This window comes from Ruditapes philippinarum, unplaced genomic scaffold (genome assembly GCF_026571515.1).
Source record: "Ruditapes philippinarum isolate M1 unplaced genomic scaffold, ASM2657151v2 ctg981_1_1_1_1, whole genome shotgun sequence".
Lineage (NCBI taxonomy): Eukaryota > Metazoa > Mollusca > Bivalvia > Venerida > Veneridae > Ruditapes > Ruditapes philippinarum.
Window position 1 is genome coordinate 79354 of NW_026855378.1, and position 23039 is coordinate 102392.

At 31.7% G+C, this 23039-nt stretch overlaps 1 protein-coding gene across 5 annotated transcripts in view; it reads left to right on the top strand.

The window, feature by feature from the left end:
* Positions 1-23039, top strand: part of LOC132743110 (deleted in malignant brain tumors 1 protein-like) — a 180390-nt gene that overhangs the window by 31864 nt on the left and 125487 nt on the right. For 3 of the 5 annotated variants that reach the window (XM_060731624.1, XM_060731622.1, XM_060731621.1), the window contains exons 9-13: positions 4444-4579; positions 5954-6126; positions 14547-14682; positions 14951-15123; positions 16807-16945. In XM_060731624.1, coding sequence (XP_060587607.1) covers positions 4444-4579; positions 5954-6126; positions 14547-14682; positions 14951-15123; positions 16807-16945 — 757 coding nt within the window. The remainder of the gene's footprint in view (positions 1-4443; positions 4580-5953; positions 6127-14546; positions 14683-14950; positions 15124-16806; positions 16946-23039) is intronic. The other 2 variants (XM_060731626.1, XM_060731623.1) reach the window with 2 other exon arrangements.

The window sequence follows — 23039 nt, forward strand, 5'->3', positions numbered from 1 at the left end:
AAAATATGGAATATTCACTTTATCAATGCATCCCGATTCCTGACATACGAAACGCCTACGAATTTGAATTTCCCATCCACGTGGCTGCAGTGTAGATTCGAATTATAATTATGTTTTCTTTCCTTTTTCCTGTCACTATGATTAAATTTTAAAGAACTATTAAAAACTCGTGATTTTGATACATATTATGTACCACAAATGATGATACTGTAACGTTAAATGATTGGAACTCGTTAACACATCTGTGGCTATAAATAGATTTCATAACAATAACACATGTAATTAACCTATATACAGCGCCACCTATATGTTTTATTAGGTTGCAGCGCCGCGCACGTGGTCTTCGAAAGGCACTTGTATATATATTTACACTTAATTTGTAAGCCAAATAACATTTTAAAAAAAGTTTAAATGATTACAACAGCGAATAAGGATTACCTTTCGTTAATTTTTTACCTACAGTCAAGAAACCGACCAGAACCTGACGTTAGTACGACGTCAAAAAGAAACGTCTAATAGACATCGGATTTTGGACGTCAGATTTACGTCGTATTTTGGTCGCCGACGTCGAGACCAAAATCTGACAGTAATCTGACGTTATTTTAACGTCATGTGTTTGCTGGGTTATATGTAAACGCTTATAAATAAATGCTGAAATTCTACTTATGCCTTAAATATTTCATTCGTAGAATTAGCAAGGTGTTGTTATGTAATTTTATTGATTCATTGAAAGAAGTTATGCTGTTCAAGCTATTTTATTGCTGAATACTCGATCTGGGTCCGGTTCTTTCGCCCTCACAAAAAAAACAACAACAACAACAAACAACTGTGGTTGTTTAAACACAGTGATTAAGAGGTTTTTATGTCTTTTTAAAAGGTAGATAAGAAGAATTCAATTTACTTTGTGAAAATAAAATTATCGCAAGTCTCAAAATAATTCAAAGATACTGTTTATAGAGTATTTAAACTTTATAATTCCACATCGTCTGCATTGATGTATGTTAAATGATGTCATAACATCCCGGAATGTGGCATTAGCTCAGTGGTAGCATGGGAACCTCTCACCCAGGAGAATTGAGTTCAAAACCTTGATCATGAACTATTTCTATTATTTTTTTTTTCGTTTTAATAATTAATAAAATAGATAGTGCTTTTTCAGTAAATAATATGTTATTTCATTAATGTATTTATTCCTTCAGATTTTAAGTCAGTGCTATTTCATAGTTATTAAGGTATTAAAGATTTGTTAGACATTTAATTGCTTAAAAATTCAACAAGAAGTTTCAAATCTTATTAATTTAGTATTATTCTCATTAAAAAATATTCACAAGAAATTGCCAAAGCAGGAAGTATGTTAGGAGTCAACGGACGAAATGTCTTCAGTACACTTTCCCAGGATGAGAAAAAAGCATGTTATTAAGCTCTAGCTGTTTCCAAGAATAAATAGACAGAAAGTCTTGACTTGTCCTTTTTCACAATTCAAAAGGATCCTTTTATTTTGTGCACGAAATTGCAGAGCATACATGTAAGCAGCCATAACTACATGAATTGGATTATCTACACGAATGACAGCATTGATGTGTATTACTGCCTTTCTTATGGCTGGTGCAGACGTAGTTTGAATGTGTTCCGATGTCTCCACCGTTACATGGTATCTCGCATATGGACACCATGAGAAGTTGTGAGACTCCGTCAGGAGTGAGAAAATGGGCTGATAATCTTGCTGATCATGTAGCGGTATTTTGAAATTGATAGCCATTCAATACAGTGTGAAAGAGAATCGTTAAAAGTAACAGTAAAAGAGACAATGCTAAATTAAATTTTTGATTGTAGGCTTCCTTATGTTAAGTGTTTAATTTACACTCATTATGTAGATGTAAAGGCATATTGGAATGATATAAACCAAATCTTTACTTAGAGTTGTTTTATGTCACATAAATTATGAATACATGTAAATAAATGTTTTATGCCCTCGAAGGATGGCATATTAAAATCGAACCGTACGTCTGTCAGTCTGTCATTCCGTCAGTCATTCAGGCTTTATATATATATAGACAGTGGTGGTCATGTCCGCTCTGATTCAGTATGCATGAAAGGATTTTAATTTTTCTTTCATATATGAAATAATCATACATGTATGGTGTGTCGCGAACAAGACTGGTTTCTATGACTTAGGTCCAGGTAATTGCGGGGGTTCAAACTTTGTTAATTTTGATATTAATATACATATAGGCAGATATGGTCGTGTCTGCTCTGAAAATAATATGCATGAAAGGGTTATATTTTTTATTTCACATATCAAATTATCATAAATGTATGATGTGTTGCCCTTAAGACCCGTGTTCCTACGCCTTAGTTTAAGGTCACTGCTGGGGTTTAAACTTTTTCAATATTTATGTTATATACATATAAATGGTGGTTGTTGTGTCCGCTCTGTAACTTCCGTATACATGAAAGTTTCAATTTTCATTTAAAAATATAAAGTCACCATAGATGGACAATGTGTTGTGAACAAGACCTAGGTTTCTTTGTATAACTTATAGTTCACTGCTGGGGTTCAAACTTTGTCAATTTTTACCACCACACTTAACATGTAATAGTTGGTTTAGAACTAGAATCCTTCAGGGGCATTTGTCATGTTCTGTGACAGCTCTTGTTTTTTCTCAGTTCTCATATCGTCATGGATCATTACATTACAATTGTAATAAAAATGTCTGATTTCCATAATTATAAATAACACAAATCGTTTTCTGGATTTGGCTGTATCATAATTCATAAAAGAAAATAGTATCGAATTTGCAGTTCAGTATCAAATATTACGTATAGAAAGAGCATACAGTCAAACATTATTTTTACTTGACAAAAAAATTCTAACGTACTTTTATATCTATAAATTTACTTAATTTAGGCGGACTTTTACACTATACATTGGAATAAGTCAACAACTCCTAGTATTTACATTATACTATTTGCTTACATGTATATAGTTACTCAGTGTTAGTTTAGTTAGGTTAGACAGAAATACCTATCTGTTTTGTGTTATTATGATATAATAATAATAATAATAATTATCATTATCATAATTATTATTATTATTATTATTATTATTATTATTATTATTATTATTATGTTCAACGTCCTTGTCTAAAGACTGACTAAAAAGGCCGTTAAAATTGCGATTGATTCTATACACCCTTATTTTAAGCTTAATGTAAGAAGTAGATTAATATAACAAGCAAATTAGACATTTATTATTAAAAAATGAACAAACTTACATTATTTATAAAAGTAAAAATAAATACATTTAGTTAGGCGAAAAATAATATGCATGCACATTTTTATTTCTAAATATCCGAATTTGGAATATCCGAAACGAGTCCCATTTATCTTTTATATTAGTTTTGTGACACACTAGTCTAATTTTAACTAAACTATAATTTTGTTTACAATATATAAGAAATATATTGCTATCTTTATGAGTTTAATTCAGTCAAACACACAAATTTATTAGTCTTGTATGATTATTGTCGTCAAATTTGTGATTTAATTGAATTAAGCAGGTGCTCTAATTATGACGTCATTATGTCGTCATAGTAACCAGAAATGCCTAATAAATGTCTATTTTGAAAATGTAACACATTGTACTATACACCTTTAGGTTTTTATCAATATCTAAGATGGGGCCATTTTTGGTGCTTAGTGAACCTTGCTCTTTAACACATATTTCTGATCATCAACCACATCAAATGTGACAAGGATCACAATTTTAAAACAAAAATTATCGAATTACAACCCACCCACTTGAATTAAGAGTTTTCATGAAAAAAAAGTTTTTTTATTGCTAACTTCTCTTAATTTACTTCAAACTTCATATCTATGTATTTTATAATATGTATCACTAAAATCATTTGTGAGAAGGTTCCATACTCTAGCTTGACTATTTCCAGAATTATGTCCACCTTAAACTTAGATTTTGTTCAAAAAAATTATTTTTAACTCAAACTTTTTCATTTCTTATAGCATTTTCTTCAAATTTCCACATCATAATAATATGACAAGGGTTATAAATCTAGCGTCCATATCTCCAGAATTATCTCCTCCATAAACTGTCTGTTTTTTTGTTAATTTTCTTAATTTTAAATATACATTCATTACCTTCATCATATGCGATTAGATTAATTAGTCATTAACTTGAACTTGAATTTTTTTTAAAAACTGTTCTTTCCTTTTTTATTTTCTTCTTTAATACTGTAAAATGTATATTTGAAAATTGTTATTTTTCAGTGACTGACAATAACGTTCATGTACTTGATGATATATTAAATATAGAGTCTTTACTAGTCTTTGTCCATAATATTGACTGTGGAAAAGTGACCAAGGCAATTGCCTGGTCATTTATCATAAAACATTATTGTATAAATAACTTTTCTTGTATTCTTGAAGTGCGATTGGTAAATGGGTTTAACCAATATGAAGGGAGACTAGAAGTATGGCATGAGGAGTCTTGGGGAACAGTATGCGATGATGAGTTTGGTACGCTGTCGGCAAGTGTTGTTTGTAAGATGTTGGAATATCAACAGTAAGTATAAAACGATATAAGCTTATTTATGTATTACAGTGTAACTTCTGAAAACCGAACACCTGTGGGACTAGCCAAAAAGTTCGCAATTTGGAAGTTTCCGGAATTCAGAAGTTCGTATTTATCTGGACAAGTAGAAACATTATATTAATATTGAACACCAATTGTTTAAGACATGATGAAAAATATAGAAAGCTTATTAAATTCATAAAATGGCAAAATAGTAGGACTTTTAAAAAGTTATAAATACATTGTATATTAAATTTCATTATCACCTATAACTAAATTTGTTGATATAACAACATAATGTCATGTTGTACCAGCTAATAATAACCTTACTCTTTTGTTTTTTCATCACAATATACTTCTCTTTTTTTAATTTTTACACTTCAATCAAATGTTTGACATGCTTAAAAAGTTGTGATTGTAAGGTGTTGATTGTAAGGTTTTGAGGTGTCAAAATAAATGGTTTCTGCTAATTGGAAGATACTGACATTTTGAAAGTTTTATAATCTCATAATATTTTTTCAAACCTTTTTTTAAATTTCGGATTTCGGAAGCAAATTTGAATTGATTTCACCAGTTTAACCAGAAAATCTTTCGGAATTCAGAATATAGCAGTTCCGGAATTCAGAGGTATTTATTACATTGAAAATTGAAAGAGAAATTTCGGGACCCTGAAAAATGTTCGGATTTCAGAAGTTTCCGGATTTTAGAAGTTCCGGAATTCAGAAGTTACACTGTATGTAGCAATGCATGTTATACAGAGTACATGTCCTTTCAATGTCTGGAATTAAAAGTTACATAAATCATGCCGATGGTAAAAAAACGTCACCCAAGTTCTACCGAAGTTTACATAGATTTGTAATTAAAACATGTCAAAAACTTCAACACCCGTTGCATGTGGCATTACCTTTAATTTTCCAACAAAACTAACTTAAATCATGCCACTAGGTTAAAAATTGGCCCCGCCTTAAGATTTACTTAGTGTTTATAAACGTTTATTGTAAACATATCTGAAAAATATTTTCTTCCGAAATTTCAGTGCTCATAGCAAACTTATTTGACAAGTGTTACATTACTAGGTAATAAAAATAATTCCCCTGGGATTAAAATCCGTTAAAAGAGACTGATATATGAACATAACACCCAGTATAGTCTTTATTTTTTAATTAACAATTGCAATAGGAATTGACATTCAGACTTGGGAAGCAATGCACATTAACAGTTGTATCAATATCAACCCTGTGATACAGTGTTATGTTGGAAGACCAGTTGTTTGTATTTATGTTCTATAACCACACATTGATATTAAAGAGATTTACTGATTTGTATGTTGTGTTAAAAATCGACTATTATTATTTATCATTTTAGTACTAATCCCCTGGTATTTGGGTCCGCAAAATTCGGCGCTGGAATATTACCGATGCATTTGGACGATGTTAAGTGTACGGGAACTGAAATAAGCTTATCTCAATGTCCACATAGAGAATGGGGATCTAATAATTGTGGTCATGGTGAAGATGTCGGCATATCATGTACTCCTGGTAATTCTTTAAAAACTATCATTAAAATGATTTTTTTTCTTTTGAAACTTATCATTTAACCATATCTCTGCACATAATAGATTTTGATTAAACTGGTTTGCTGTTTAACAAAATTTCGACCGCAGCATGAAGTAACATTATTCATATAGAAAAATTAAGTAGAAGAAATTATCGTTTAGCATGAACGGATAAACGTGTATTAAGATTTTAAATATAAACCTAAACCTTTCTTACTTTATGGAATAAATCTTTATTCATTTGCACTTTGAGACATTGCTATATTTATTTAGAAGCTATATAACTATCATTTTCTTTAGAAATTTGTCATTCTATATGTATGAGCGGCTGAATGTATCTTGATACGGGTCACTTCATAGAATATCAAAACTTTTGTCAACTGAACTTCGAAACGTTTAGATAAATTTTTAACATACTGATTTTAGTTTCGTTAAATAAGCCCTGTTTCAGAGACCTTTTTGAAACTTTGCTTTACTGACATTTATAAAACCCATGTTTTACTGTTTATTTTTAGCCTTGAATCAAATAGTAAGACAAACAGTTATGCTTTCTCATTATGTATGTCAATAAAACTGATCGCAGTTAACTTCATGTATGTGGCTCAAATCGACACTTCACTTAATATATTTGTTTTTCCACATGTGTTCGTTGGGGTAGAAGTCCAAAAGTGGTCACTGAAATAGGACCTAAATAATTCTGAAAATGGAATGGTTTGAATGATCTCTCATAATATGTAGTAGAACAAAATGTACACTTCAATACTTCAAAGTATGATGGTAGAACTATCCTTATAGCGGATGAAACTGGTACTTTTAAAGGTACTTTGGTAGTCTAGTAAGTTCTTTATCTAACAACAAGTTATTGGCATTGGCTTATCAAAATGCTAACTACCTTAAACAAATTTAATAATTATGTTGTTAAAAGACGCAAAACAATACATACATTAATAGACATTATTTGTACATTAAAGTTTGAACTTAGTTATTACAAACACTGTTAGTTTAACAGATTTAGCACAAGTGAGTACATACATTGCTGAGAGGTGAGCTGTTATGATGCTGTCCGTCATTCAGCGTTATTCATATCTTAATTAAACAACAAATCCTCCTAAAAATCATGTTGGACTTTACACAGGAACAATCTATAGGTGGTCTTCTACAAATACTAAAATTCGGTCCCAGTCTGCAGCACGTGTTGATCAGAATAGCTAAAAAGACTATTTTTAGTTTAAGAAATAAACGCAAAAGTGTATGATTTATTTACACAAATGTAAAATTTAATGAAATTTTGAAGAGTGATGATCTAAAATAAAGAATATTTTTGCTGTTAATATTATATATTTCATCTTTTCGCATAAAAAATAACACCATCATGAATGGAAATATGTACGGTGGCATGTGTGTGTTTTTATTTATCTCGTGGCCACGAGATACTATGTCGTGGCCACGAGTTACTAAGTCGTGGCCAAGAGAGAGCTAAGTCGTGGCCACGAAATACTTTGTCGTGGCCACGATATAGCTATGTCGTGGCCACGAGATACTATGTCGTGGCCACGAGATGCTAAGTTGTGGCCACGAGATAGCTAACTCGTGGCCACGAGTTACTAAGTCGTGGCCATGAGATAGCTAAGTCGTGGCCACCAGATACTATGTCGTGGTCACGAGATAGCTAAGTCGTGGCCACGAGATAAATAACCAATCAGATAACACCATTTATATGAATTTCCCTAATTAACTAGACATGTGGTATAGTACAAGGATGTCCCTACTTCACCAGCCTGTAAAAGTGCCATTTACACAACTTATTGACTAGTCAATAATTGTGCATTTAGCGTCACTGTGACCCTAACTTTTGACCAAATGACCTCGAAATTATTAGATGTCATCTACTGATCATGTGCAATGATCTTTTTTGGTTATATAAACCATGGCTTATCCCTTCTTACTTATTCATCAGACAAGGATTTTACCTTATAGGCTATCTACTGTTCATGGACAATGTCCCTTCCAAATAGAATAAACCAGGACTTATTCCGTCTCATGTTATCGTATAAACAAGGTTAACAGGCCGTAGTACGTACAATTACGTTAGTACTGACCAATTCGATCACAAAATTGTCCCAACAAAGAGCTATAGTCACAATTAATGACTGATGGGCCTTGGAAGGTGACTTTCTAATATGATCCTAAAGACAAGTTCAAAGTGAATATCTTCAGTATTTTCAAAGATTTATGTTGCATGTAAAAGTAAATTGTTAAGTTTAAAAAATTCATATGTAAAGTGTATTCTTAGTAAATCGTAGCCACGACATAGTATCTCGTGGCCACGACTTAGTAACTCGTAGCCACGACATAGTATCTCGTGGCGACGACTTAGTAACTCGTGGCCAAGACATAGTATCTTGTGGCCACTCCTTAGTAAACTCGTGGCCACGACTAAGCTATCTCGTGGCCACGACTTAGTTACTCGAGGGCACCACAAAGTACCTAGTGGCCACGACTTAGTAACTCGTGGCCACCACATAGTAACTCGTGGCCACGACTAAGCTATCTCGTGGCCACGACTAAGTAACTCGTGGCCACGACTTAGCTATCTCGTGACCACGACTTATTATTTCGTGGCCACGACATATTATCTCGTGGCCACGACTTAGCTATCTCGTGGCCATGACTTAGTAACTCGTGACCACGACTAAGCTATTTCGTGGCCACGACTTAGTTACTCGTGGCCACGACATAATATCTCATAGCGACGACTTAGTAATTCGGTGCCAAGACATAGTATCTCGTGGCCACGACTTAGCTATCTTGTGGCCACGACTTAGTAAACTCGTGGCCACGACATAGTATCTCGTGGCCAAGACTGAGCTATCTCGTGGCCACGACTTAGTAACTCGTGGCTATGTCATAGTATCTCGTAGCCACGAGATAAATAGAAATACACACATGTCACCTTTGTGCCACCGTAAATATGTATTGCATATTCATACTTAATAATACAAACAAATAGTAATTGAAAACAGACATACAAAACAAAATGGTAACTATGGCCTCGATGCTCATTTCATAACGTCGTTTACATCATACTTTCTATTTTTAGATGCCATTTCCTTTAAATAAATAGGCGACTATCTGTTCATATTGTTTAATCAAATTGATTTCAGTATTTCTCGATGGCAATTAATATGTATTGGAAAATGACTGTAATCAAGTGTTGGTTATACAATTCGACACTTTTACTTTTAGCTGCATGTAGATCCTGAGGGTATCAGAACCGCATTTTTGTGTCGCCTCTACGGAGTAGTGGCGACATATAGGGATCACTTCTCCGTCGTCTGTCTGTCCGTCTGTCCGTCCGCCACAAAACTTGTCCGGACTACTCCTCATAAACTACTGGTGCAATTTCATCGAAACTTTACAGGAATGATCAGTACCAAGTCTAGTTGTGCATATTGTCAGTATTTTTTGGTTCAATGATTTTTGTCAGAGTTATGGCCCTTTAATAATTTTTATTTTTAAAGTTTGTCCGGACTACTTCTCTTATACCACTAATGCAATTTCAATGAAACTTTACAGGATTGACCGGTAGCTCAAGTCCTTGCGCATATTGCACGGGTTTTCCGGTTGAATGATTATGGCCCTTTGATAAAAAGGTGTTTTTTCTGTGTGTTGCCAGATACACAAAAGCTTGTCCGGACTACCCTTCATAAAGTACTGGTGCAATTTTTTCCAAACTTTACAGGAATGATCAGTACCAAGTCTAGTTGTGCACTGTCCGTCTGTCTGTCCGTTTGTCACAAAACTTTCCGACATGAAATTGGCCATCATGAGGCGACACATGTGATCACTGATCACTCTTGTCTTAACTGTTTCTCTATGGATTAATATAAACCAAAATAAACCGAAGCCACGATAGGAGGATACGAATTGGTTGATATGATTGTGTTGTATACATGAGCCTAGTTGTTCAAAACTATGGTGAATTTTAACGACAAATTAACGTAACTATTGATAAATTTTAACATTTTCGTTGGCTAACGAAATATCAAAATTTGAGTTGTTCAGATCTATGTTAAAATTTTCGTTTTTAACGATGCGTTAAAGTGCTTAACGTTTACTTAACAAACTAACACAAAAATCCCATAATGCAGTGTTTTACTTTCCTTAAAAAACGAAAAGGCCGATTACTCTTCAATCTAATAAGAAATACTAAAACAATCACTGATGTACATTGTTTGCAAAAAACAACCGAGTCATAGTCTAATTGAAATTGAAAACTCATGTGATAATTCTTTTTTGACTGTTTGGTCAATAACATAGTGCAACCAGTACCCAGGACCTATATGAAATTTAATAACTTGACTGTCATTAGGAGTGATTTATTTCATAGTGTGCAGCTTTTACACGGGCAAACTTATTTTATGTTCTTTTAATGTTTATTTACCTGCATATTCTTTGAATAATGCCTGTATATTATGCTAGTTACTTTGTGATCACGTGCATTTTATATGAAGACTTCTCAAGGATTAATCCTTATTTGATTTTAATTCCATGGTCATCTGAAGCAGGTGATTGTAGTGTTGGTAGTTTTCACTCCAGATCACGAGCCAAATTGAATTTTATCAGAGCACAGTTCAGCCACAGCATCGTTCCTTGGCAGGCTGTCAAGCAGTTTACTAGTACAAATTGCCCTTACTTTTGAAAGGAACTGATTTTTTCTATACACACTAAAAACATAGGTACATTGCGAATGATCGTAAAAAGGATTTTATGATCTATCACAACGAAAGTGGCATGCACCGTCAGAGAATCGAACCCTACTATTAAGCTAACCGGACGGTTTTCTGAAACATTTGGCAACGCATCATTCATTAAATATGCATTCTGGTCTGATTAAAATTAACCAGCCAAACAAAATGTGCTTGCAATTCATCTTTAAAAATTGTTCCAGTGTTTACCCTACAACCTTTACCAACATGTATATTTCATTGTGTTTGCATCTTTATCAGTGTTTATTCCATAATGTTTAATAAATACATGTGTAGAATCTTAAAACTATGTGTTAGAAAACATGTTAGCAAAGTCCTAATTTCATTTTTAAACACTTTAAAACACTTATAATAGCTGTTAACAGTACACAATTTTCACATTGTGATAATTGATTTGTCAGTTAAAGATCCTGTATGTTGTTATTGAGGTTGTGTACCACAGTTAAATGAAATTATATATTTATATATATATAATTATGCTTATTAAACAATTTTCAAACATCGAAGAATATGTGAAATATGTACTGCAAATATTTGTACATATTATATGTGATCACTAAAATATATGCATTGATTTCTTATTGAAAAATTTGACTTAGCCTTTATAAAAAATATTTTTTGATGATATATTTATTTATATGAAATGTTAAATTCGGAAATATCTTTATAAATAATGCTTTTTGGAACTTACAGAATTAATAAATCTTAATTTGAGCATCATATTTATAATATAAAACCATACAAATTGTGTTACAGGATCTTTAAGGGTCTGACTACCCTATTGAGTTTCCTACGTATATGTTTATGTTATCAGAAATGGCCACTATGAATCGTTTAATTTAGAATACTACAATTACTGTAAATTTTAGCTTTTCATGATTGTGTGTAAAATCATAACTGGAAGTCGCTGTCAAAGAGTAGGCTTATTAACTCCGTCAACCATTTAGATTGAATAATGACCCTTCGTGAAACAAAAACATAGCATTAGGGTAAAAATACACACATTTACTCAGCAACATTTCACTCTAAATTCCAGCAATATGTATACCAGTTTATAATGTTTTAATTTAATTATCTATATAATACATTTTTCAATTTTACCACACAAAAGTCATTATTGAGATTGTAACTGTTTATTTTCTACAAGTGTTCTGATTAATTGACAGGTTTGGTAATACCTTATTTTAAAATGAAATACTTTTTTAGAAGAAACGTTTAAAAATTTCATTTTACATAATTGAACATAGTAGAGAATTTGATCGAAACAAGCACTATAGTTAAACCATTTTATAAATGTCATTACTGACTTGCAAAATTAATATAAGTCTTTCCTCTTCCATACCATTCAAACCATGTGGTTCTGTCTCTTTCCAAAATTATTATTCTCAAAAATGTGGTATGTACAATAATGATCTCAAAATTTTCAAATACTCCATTGTTTACACATAACGTATGAAGACCTGTTACAATCAACATTTATATCATTTACAAGTTAAGTCCCTTGATGTCTTTAAAATTAAAATAAAGCTTGCTTTTAATGCACTCATATACTAAAAAAGAATATAAGAAGAAGTTACATACCTAACTTCTTCAAACCCTATTTAAGTTGTGCTGGGAAGGAGAGACATTTTTTTATTTTGACCTTATTTAAAATAATAAAATGCTGAATCAAGGAGCTTTATTTTACTTTGTAATAAAACTCCCTGTTTGAATCCAGGGTTTACATAACATTTATTTAGATGACTTATTCTACTCTCAATTTGGGTAAAAGATGGAAAAAAAACCAAAATGTTCAAATTTGATGAGACAGACTATATGAAATATAAAATGATATGAAGTTAAACCCTTATACATATTACTGATCAGTTGTTGATCATAAGAATTTGGAAAAGGCATTTGGTGTTCAGAGGAAACAACAACAGATCTATATAAATCAGAGCTATGGTAATCATAGGATATATTTACTAAGATATACTTGAACATTACAGACTTCATTTTTACTTTCTAAATGTATTAATCATTATACTGTAGTGTGATTCAACCAAGGTATCTTGATAATCTATTGTGATACATCTCCGGCAGTTATACCCAACTCTGATAATATTATGTTTCGTGGCATAATTTATAATTGTATGGTGGTTGTTTTGCGCCATATCAGATTTTCGCTCTGCGGGGCGCCGGACGGAAATACGACAAAGTCAACATTTTGTGTACGAAAAAATGTTCACTTTTTTTCTCGAGACGAAAATGCAGAAAATACGACAAAGTCAACATTTTGCTTCACGGTGCCTAAAGGCGAAAACATTCAAAATATTCAACAGTCACTACGTTGTTGTACTTTTTCTCCGTGATGCGCAAGGGGAAAATATGTCATGGCATAAATTAGCCACCATTTAAATAGACCTTTTTACGACGCGGTCCGTTGCTATGAAAAATCGACGGAATTAGAATTTCTCGCGCATGCGCAATCTGCGTAGGGCAAAAAACTGCATCACCCTACAAAGAAAAATAGTAGAAGTTCATAGACAATTCCGAGTTAGTTCAAGGTAAACGGTAGAAAATTATATAAAATAGTGTTTAACAAATATAGAAAAGGTGACTGCGAAGAATGCCATAAAAAGGCATGGAAAAGATACTTGTTTAAGAATTAACGATCACGGACCTGACACTGAGATCTTTTTTTAAAGAAGATGTGGAAATATATCTATTAGCAAATGAAAAGTCAACTTATTTGCTGTTGAAATATTTCATATAAAAACAAAAGAAATTTTATAACATGAAATCGAGATTAATAATCATTCTGAAAAAATATCTGAACAGGTGATAATGCATTTTTAGTATTCAATATACCTGATAATATCCTTTATCCGATTTGCCTGTGATGCAAACAGAAAAATTCAAGTCACATAAATAGATTTTAAATAATTTATTTTTTTTCCAAAATCTTGAGAAGTTAAGATGGGTTGTTTGGAAGAGATATAACACACATTTTATCCACTTCTTCGTAATACATGTTATTTTTAATAATGCACGTCACACAATTTTTCTCTTCTCAAAATCCATAAACATTAATCGGTGTATTTAAAAGTTACATAATTTACCATTTTAATAAGGGTAACTGATTAACTATATCAAGGTATTTATATGTCCCGGTTGAATGAACAACCGTTCGCGTGCCAATCTGTTTGACACTTGCCGCCTGACCAATCCGGTTATTTAAAGGAAGTGTACAATACAAATTGTGTAATATTATGTAATACAAGGGTAATAAAATTACATCTTACAATCACGGTCTGATAACGACATTTGCAAGCTAGAAACTTTACAAATATTTACACACAAATACAAATCCTTGTGTAATAAAACTGTGCAATTAAGTGTTTGCCCACCATATGTTTTTGCAAATTTTAATTTAAGGTTTGTATGAGGTAAAGTTTATGAAATTGCTTGATATGAATTATCTCATAAGTTTACATTTTACTTTATTAATAAATAAGATTTTCAATTGTTTTAATTAAAACATTAAGTTACTCTATGTTTGTAGAAAAAAGAAAAAAACTAATCATTATGCTCTATTGAATGATATTTTGAAGCTCTATTTAATGATAATTTGAAATATTAATTATTTTCCTAGTTCGGTTGGTTAACGGGTCAAGTCAATATGAAGGGAGACTTGAAGTTTGGCATGATGGGTCTTGGGGAACTGTATGCGATAATGAGTTTGATACACTGTCCGCAAGTGTTGTTTGTAAGATGTTGAATTATCCACCGTAAGTCAAATCTATAAAATACCAACAAACTTTTCAAATGTTTTTGTTTGAAGCGACTCATTTTTTGTGAGGTTTAAGACATGAAATGAACAATAGTAATTGATCGGCTTATTATATTCAATGGAAATAATTCATGTTCTTGTTTACGTCAAGCCAGTTTAAGACGTTTAATAAATTATTGCATTACGTTAAACAATACTTATATTTGACATACATTATATACATTGTATCTGAGTTTGTTTGATAAAAAACACACTTTTCTTTCCAGAAATAATGCTCTGGTAGTCGGGTCTGCACACTTTGGCGCTGGCACATTGTCAATTCATTTAGACGATGTCAAATGTACAGGAAATGAAAACACCTTATCTCAATGTACGCATAGGGGTTGGGGAACACATAGTTGTAGTCACAACGACGTTGTTGGCATATCATGTCCACCAGGTAACTTTTTAAAACCTACCACCGCTTTATTTAATCCTAAGAAGAATTTGTGGAAACAATTTCAATTAAATGTTGTAACAATGGTATGAAATTTCAGACTGTTTTTGTAGTTTATCGTTAGAGTGCATTTTTTCAAATTGACTTTTAAGTATTCCTCCTTCCGTACGTCTTTGTATATACATTGCATATTTGTCATGTTACTTTTATGGTATTTCATTATAATCTATACACTTTTGATGAACGCTACATGTCGATTCTTGTTGTATAATCTTTTTATTTTCGACCATATTTTGTAAGGTTTTCGCCTTGCATTTCTTGATTACTTTAATTTTCCACACTATATTGTCACACATGTAAGCAAAAAAGATAATGAAATAACCATGAACGTTGTTCTCATAAAACGATACTAAAGGATATCTCAAAGCAAACCATCGAATAACTCTCCCTGTATCTGCGGCTCTTTCCTAAACATATCGTGTGAAATAAAGTTTAAGTGAAATCTTTAATATAAAGATAATGTGTATTTTTTTAGTTATGACTTTATCAAAAATAAGGTATAGTTTGGTTTGGTTTGTAAAACCAAGGGCATAAAAGTTGCCATGTTTTGCATCTTAGCGACTGAACCAATTCAAATAAGGAAGTCAAAATAAAAAATAATTTTTATTGTCGCCAATCCTATCTCCCTTCTATTATTCTGTAAACTATTTTAATGAAATAAAGATATTGCCTTACTCCACAATATTTAATTGTAAATAAGGAAATGCGTAAGGAAAGTGGTAGGTATACATCAAAGTTACCTGACTTTAAAGCTCGATATACCTTTATTTACAAATGCTTTCGTTATAAAGTAGAATAGTAAAAATAGTGTGCAAATTGTACACTTCTTAGAACATGTACATTATTAAGTCAGCAAACAAATATTGTCTTATTGAATCTGAATTGAGTTTTGTCAACGTTATATATATCCCGTCCTTGATGATTAAAGGTAAAAAAAAAATAACCTCGGATACTTGCACCTTCAAAGTTGATACTTGTTGTTTATAATTGTAATTGTACATTAACGGTACCTGACTTACATGATGTGCGTACTTATAATCCGTGCTTTTTGTTTGTTTTTTGTTTTTGTTTTTTTTATGTCCCACTGACCGCTTATTAACATATTCGATCCCAAGAACACAAAGTTTGGATGGGCTCTACTTGAACAAATTTGCTACGTCGGTAAGTAAGTCAAGCGGTAAGACTGTCAGGACAAACGGGAAGACGTTTAGTACCGAACATTATAGTAGATAAAAGTAAATTCTTTTAATTCCGTTTTTATGCTATGACTTAATTGGAAACATTTAAACATAATAAGTTTCCTTAAAATGCTTATTTGTAGTAATCCACTTTGTCCACTATAGATCCTTAATCCCTATTTTCTTCATACTTTGCTCAAGAATAAACCATAATAATGTTACGTGCAGAACCAATGCTGCTGATGTTCCGACTTAATATCAAATGCTAGACACTTCCACGATTGCTTTAAAATGCTATTTCTCTTTTATGGAATTGTTTCCGAACTTCACTGAAATAGTTTTATTCTTAACAAGAAGATATACAGAACTTATGCTCATGAAAAAAGAAAATATTATGATCATCCTAATTGATATGCAAAAATATCAAATATATTTTATGCTATTCTAGATGTCCGATTGGTGAACGGGTCAAATCAATTTGAAGGGAGACTAGAAGTTTGGCATAATAAGCGATGGGGAACAGTCTGCCATGATCATTTTGATGAGCGCGATGCAACTGTTGTTTGTAGGATCCTGAATTATCCACAGTAAGTAACAATTATTATCAACCTTTTTCCGAAAATGCAAATATGCATGTTATAATAAGAAATATTCAATTAACGTCTTTCATATGGATTTAAGATAAAACAATGATGAACCTAAGCATATGATCAATTTGTTTCATAATGTTGATAAAAACTCAATCAAGTACAACGTCCAGCATGAAAACAGAGACGGTATTCTTAAAACTTAGCATTATTCAGTTGCCGCTTGTTCGAAGCAGATATTTTAAAATATGTCAATGTAGAATTGTTCTAAGCACATTGGCAAAGCTGGCATTCAATAATGGGCAAACCATATGACTCGCACTATATCATGACGAATATATCCAAAAACCCAAATTCAGACAAACAATAATGCTTTCAAATTAAAGTTAATGAATCTCATTTAAGACTTTAAATCAACAGAAGCAATCTACAAAAATTGTTAAGTGCATACTCCGCTTAAAAATGACTTTTTTTAAACAACAAGTTAGAAGTAAAAATCGGAAAATACTATTCACGTTACAGTGGTGCAATTCACTTTATTTACTTTAAAATGTATACCTTAATTGTTGTTTGTTTACTGAGTAGCGTCTTACGTTTTCACGTTTTGAAACATAAACACAACAGCTACAATATCACCAAAATCTAATATATGACAAAGTGAAGCGTGTAGCGAAATTTGCTATGCCTTTCACTTTGAAACATCTCATCGATTATCCGGCGACCGATATGTTGCTATTCTCCGAATACGGGCAAATAAAACGATTCTTAATTTCCCGTCCTTTGAACAATTAAATAATATTTTCCACTGCTGCAAAGAGACAATCGCATGCTTTTAAGAGGCCTCAGAAATGCAATCATTTTTTAATTTCAAAAACTATTATATTTTTGGTATCTTGTGACAGTTTCCAAAACATATTCTTTGCCATATACATCACCTATCTTTTGCTGATTTTGTTTTTTTGAAAGTCTTTTTTGGCATATATTAATTTGCTTACATTGAATCGGACTGAAATGTCATACCTTATATATCATGTATGCAGTGAGAACTTTAGAATGCCTTTGAAACTGAGATATATGTTTAACGATTCAATCTGTATAAAAGAGCATAAAAGAATTTAAAAAATCTATTTCCCAGAAACAGATCATCCATATTCGTTTCTTTGATGTTATTAAGAAATAAAAAATGTTAAACTCCATTGCTTATGGGCAAAAACATATCAGCAGATAACAAACCTTATGCCGATATGTGCTCATAGATATTTCAACATATGTTTGAAGATCATTGCAAGAGCGGAATCATCAGGATATTGCACAGCAATCCGTATGGAAGGAATATCTGCCGGTTTTGTTATCCCTCGCCGATGGAATCGAGAGGAGGTATTGTTTTTGCGTTGTCCGTCCGTCCTTCCGTCCGTCTATCCGTCCGTTCTAATTTTGTTTCCGGGCTAGTTTGCTGCAACTGCTAGATGGAATTCAACGAAACTTTATTGGAATCATCAATACCAACAGAAAATGCGCATATCGTCGCCTTGTTCCGGTCCGACCCTTCAACACAGAGTTATGGCCCCTGAAAATGCAAATAGAGCAATAATCGTTTCCGTGCTATCTCTTTGCAACCACTGGCTGGAATTCAACGAAACTGTATAGGATCGTTCAATACCAAGAGGAGATGCGCATATTATTGCCTGACTATGGTCACATTCTTAATCACAGAGTTATGACCCTTGATTATTTATTCAGTATGCATATAGAGCAATAATCGTTTCCCTGCTATTTCTCTGCAACTACTAGCGGAAATTCAATGAAACTTCAAGGGAACCATCAATACAAAGAGTTGATGCCCCTATCTCATCCATTCCAGCAAAAAAGTGTTCTTAGTTTTAAACCAAGTCTTAAGTTACTCAGGTTAAACACGCATAGATAGCACCAAACCCTTTTTATGTCCTTTTTATTTTCTTGTTTTTTTTTTTTTTTTTTGCTCTTCCGGTCTTTTTTATACCCCTCAAAATTGTATCAACCATACTATATAATTTGGTAGATTGTTTTGCATAACTCAAACTGGAATGAAATCTATCTGTGTAGTAATAATATATTACAGTGTAACTTCTGAATTCCGGAACTTCTAAAATCCGGAAACTTCTGAAATCCGAACATTTTTCAGGGTCCCGAAATTTCTCTTTCAATTTTCAATGTAATAAATACCTCTGAATTCCGGAACTGCTATATTCTGAATTCCGAAAGATTTTCTGGTTAAACTGGTGAAATCAATTCAAATTTGCTTCCGAAATCCGAAATTTAAAAAAAGGTTTGAAAAAATATTATGAGATTATAAAACTTTCAAAATGTCAGTATCTTCCAATTAGCAGAAACCATTTATTTTGACACCTCAAAACCTTACAATCAACACCTTACAATCACAACTTTTTAAGCATGTCAAACATTTGATTGAAGTGTAAAAATTAAAAAAAGAGAAGTATATTGTGATGAAAAAACAAAAGAGTAAGGTTATTATTAGCTGGTACAACATGACATTATGTTGTTATATCAACAAATTTAGTTATAGGTGATAATGAAATTTAATATACAATGTATTTATAACTTTTTAAAAGTCCTACTATTTTGCCATTTTATGAATTTAATAAGCTTTCTATATTTTTCATCATGTCTTAAACAATTGGTGTTCAATATTAATATAATGTTTCTACTTGTCCAGATAAATACGAACTTCTGAATTCCGGAAACTTCCAAATTGCGAACTTTTTGGCTAGTCCCACAGGTGTTCGGTTTTCAGAAGTTACACTGTATTTCCTTTTTTATTCTTTGAAATTTCACATGTTCACAAATTTTGGTTCCTGACTATGCCAATTTTAAAACTTTATTAACAGATAAGACATGCACGTACTTTTAATTGGATGAAGTGAAATTGAATGTTCTGTTGTACAAATTGGGATAAATATGTTCATGTTTATGAGGTTGTATATAAATGGAAAGATAATTCATTTTTATCTATTAAGTGGGCAACAATTAGCTGTTAGAAAACTTCTTTTCATTATTTTGTAAAAAGTAATTGGGAGTTTAAAAGTTAGATAAGAAATTTATATTGGTAAAATCCTTACAATGAATGCTACATTCCTCCAAATATCATAATTTTTGATTTTTGATAAATATCCACAAGTGAGGTAACATTGTAGAATGACTTTTACAACTAAGGAACTATTAAAAGCAAGTTTTTCGATCTCATTATTTTTATAGGAGCCTTTTACTCATTTTTATAATTGCAAATTACAAGATTCTCTCTGAACTCAAGCTATTTATATAATTAATAATTCTTTGAATATACAGATACATATTAAAATTTCCATTCTTTTTAAAGGCTTGAAACTTTGTAGTATTAAAAATAATAATGATCTGTACGATTTTTTTAGTGTTTATGAACTATTAATATATTGCTCTACACAAATGTTTTAAACTAATAAAACTTATATCTTTGCATACCATATACTAATACTGTAATTGTAAGGTACACTGGGGATGCTCCCGACCCCTTTGTACCTATGACGGGGTCAATAAAATTACAAATTAAAAAAGAAGAGTTGATGCACATATTGTTGCCTTGCTTAGCACATACCCTTCATCACTGAGTAATGGCCCTTAGTTAAATATGCGGTATGTATATAGAGTAATAAACGTATCTCTTAGTAACCACTGGCAGGAATCTGTGTAAACAATCAATGCAAATATGGAAACCACCAATATTAAATGGAAATGCGCATATCCTTGCCTTGTTTCAGTCTTATTTTTTAACACTGAGTTATGGCCCTTGGTTAGTTATGCAGTATTCATTTAGAGCAATAATCATTTCTGTGCTATTTCTCTGGAACTACTGACTTGAATTCAGGATAACGTTACGGAAACAATCATTGCCAATATGAGATAAGCATATAATCATCTAGTCACTGGCAGACCATTCAACACAGAGTAATGGCCCTTTATTAATTATGCAGTATGCATATAGAGCAATTATCGTTTCCTTGCTATTTATCTTTAACTACTTGCACGAATTCAATGAAACTTTATGGGAACCATCAATACCAAGAGGAGATGCTTATATTGTTGCCTTGCTCCGGTCAGACCCTTAATCACAGAGTTATGTCCCTTATTTAGTTATGCAGTATGCGTATAGAGTAATAATAGCTTCCGTGCTATCTCTCTGCAACCACTCAAAGAAATTCAAGAAAACTTTGTTGAAACAATCAATACCAATAGGAGATGAGCATATACTCATCTTGTCCCGGTCAGACCCTTCAAATGAGAGTTATGGTCCTTGATTAGTAATACAGTATGCATAAAGTGCAATAATTGTTTACGCACTATTTTGTCTCTACAACATCTTGCTTGAATACAATGAAACTTTATGAGAACTATTAATACAAGATGAGATGCGCATTTCATTGCCATGTTCAGATCAGGGGTGCGTTTCATAAAGAAAAATTTTGGACCGGTGCAAAACCGTGATAAAACTGCGTTTCAAGAAAGGCTTTAAGAACAATTTTAAGACTAAACTTAGGACTATTCCTATGGGTGCCTCAGGGTACTCCTAACTTTTTTCTGCAGTCATAAATACAAAAACAAGTGCTTTAAAACATTTCAGCTCTTGTTTTACTGTATGATATAAATATATACGTAACAATGGAGAGCATAGTATAGAAAAATTAATTAATACATGTAATATTAAAAAAAAAATTGTCAATGTTATTATTACAAAGATTTAATATGAATTATGAAAAGTTTTGGCTATGTGTATCTGACTTAATTAAATAATTTTAAGGTAAATAAAATATTTGTTAAAATAAACATGATCATTTTTGCTAACCAGTGTAGCAGAGTTTCTTTTAATATTTAAATATTTACCATGATTTAAGAGGAAATAAATTTTCCTGGCTACCCCCCGTTGAATTTTAACCCGGTTTTAACAAAGAACGCATTTTAGTTTTTTGATCATGCTTTTTTTATAAAACAGAATTTAAATTAAAATATTTAAAAAACTTATATAAAAACAATTTCCAAAGTTGCTTAAGGGCCCAAAAAAAGTATAGTTTTAAGTTTGTAGTCCAAACATTTTTAATTCCCTTTCTCTGCCCTTCCCAATTTAACTCCTTGTTTTTTTACTGGTATAAAGACGGGAAAATGAAGTGTTTTAAAATGGCCCCGAACCTGTTAAGCAACAATTTTATGCACCCTTGTTTTTGAGGAAAACCCCTAGACACCAACATATTTTTTTAAACACCCCGGTGCACCTTATTGGGCCCCCGTTTAATTACATTATACGAATTTAAAATATAAATTTAAATAAACTTTAAACAAGCAACCCAAAATTGAAATAACGAAAAAATTTTTTTATTGGGACATTTAAAAGTTTTTAAACCTTTTAAAGAAACATTTTAAAAAAACATATTTCACTATATTTAAAAAACACATTTTTTATAAATTTAAGGAATATTGGAAAAACAAATTTTAATTTAACCCCAATATTACTTTAGACATAAAATTTAAAACAAAATGGTTTTCCGGGGAAACATTTTAAAAAAAATCTTTTTTTTAACCCATTCCAAAAAGTTGGGGGAAAAAAGAACCCCTTTTGTATCCAAAGGGAAAAAGTTGAAAATAGTCGATAATAGAAAAGGTTCTGGAAATTGGACCCTTGAAGACCCGGAAAAACCCGAGGGGAAATGGGGCGAACATTTAAAAAATTACGGTTTTCTTTTTTAAAAAAGATTTAAAAAACCAAAATTTTGAAAAATTCCCCTTCAAAAAAAAAGATAACAAAAATTTTTCCCCAAAATATCTCAATTTATTAAAGGGGGAAAAAAAAAAATCCCCCGAATATTTTGATTTTTTAAAATTTTTTTAAAAACAATTTAATTGTTTGGAAAATGGAAAATAGAACAAAGAAACATTTTAATTTAATTTTTAAACACCATGCAAATTTTCCCCCTTTAAACCGTAAAGAAAAAAAAATGAAAAATCCCCGTAATAGTTTTTTTTCTTAAGGGAAAACCCCAACCCCTAAGGAAAAGGGAAATTAGCTAGGCTT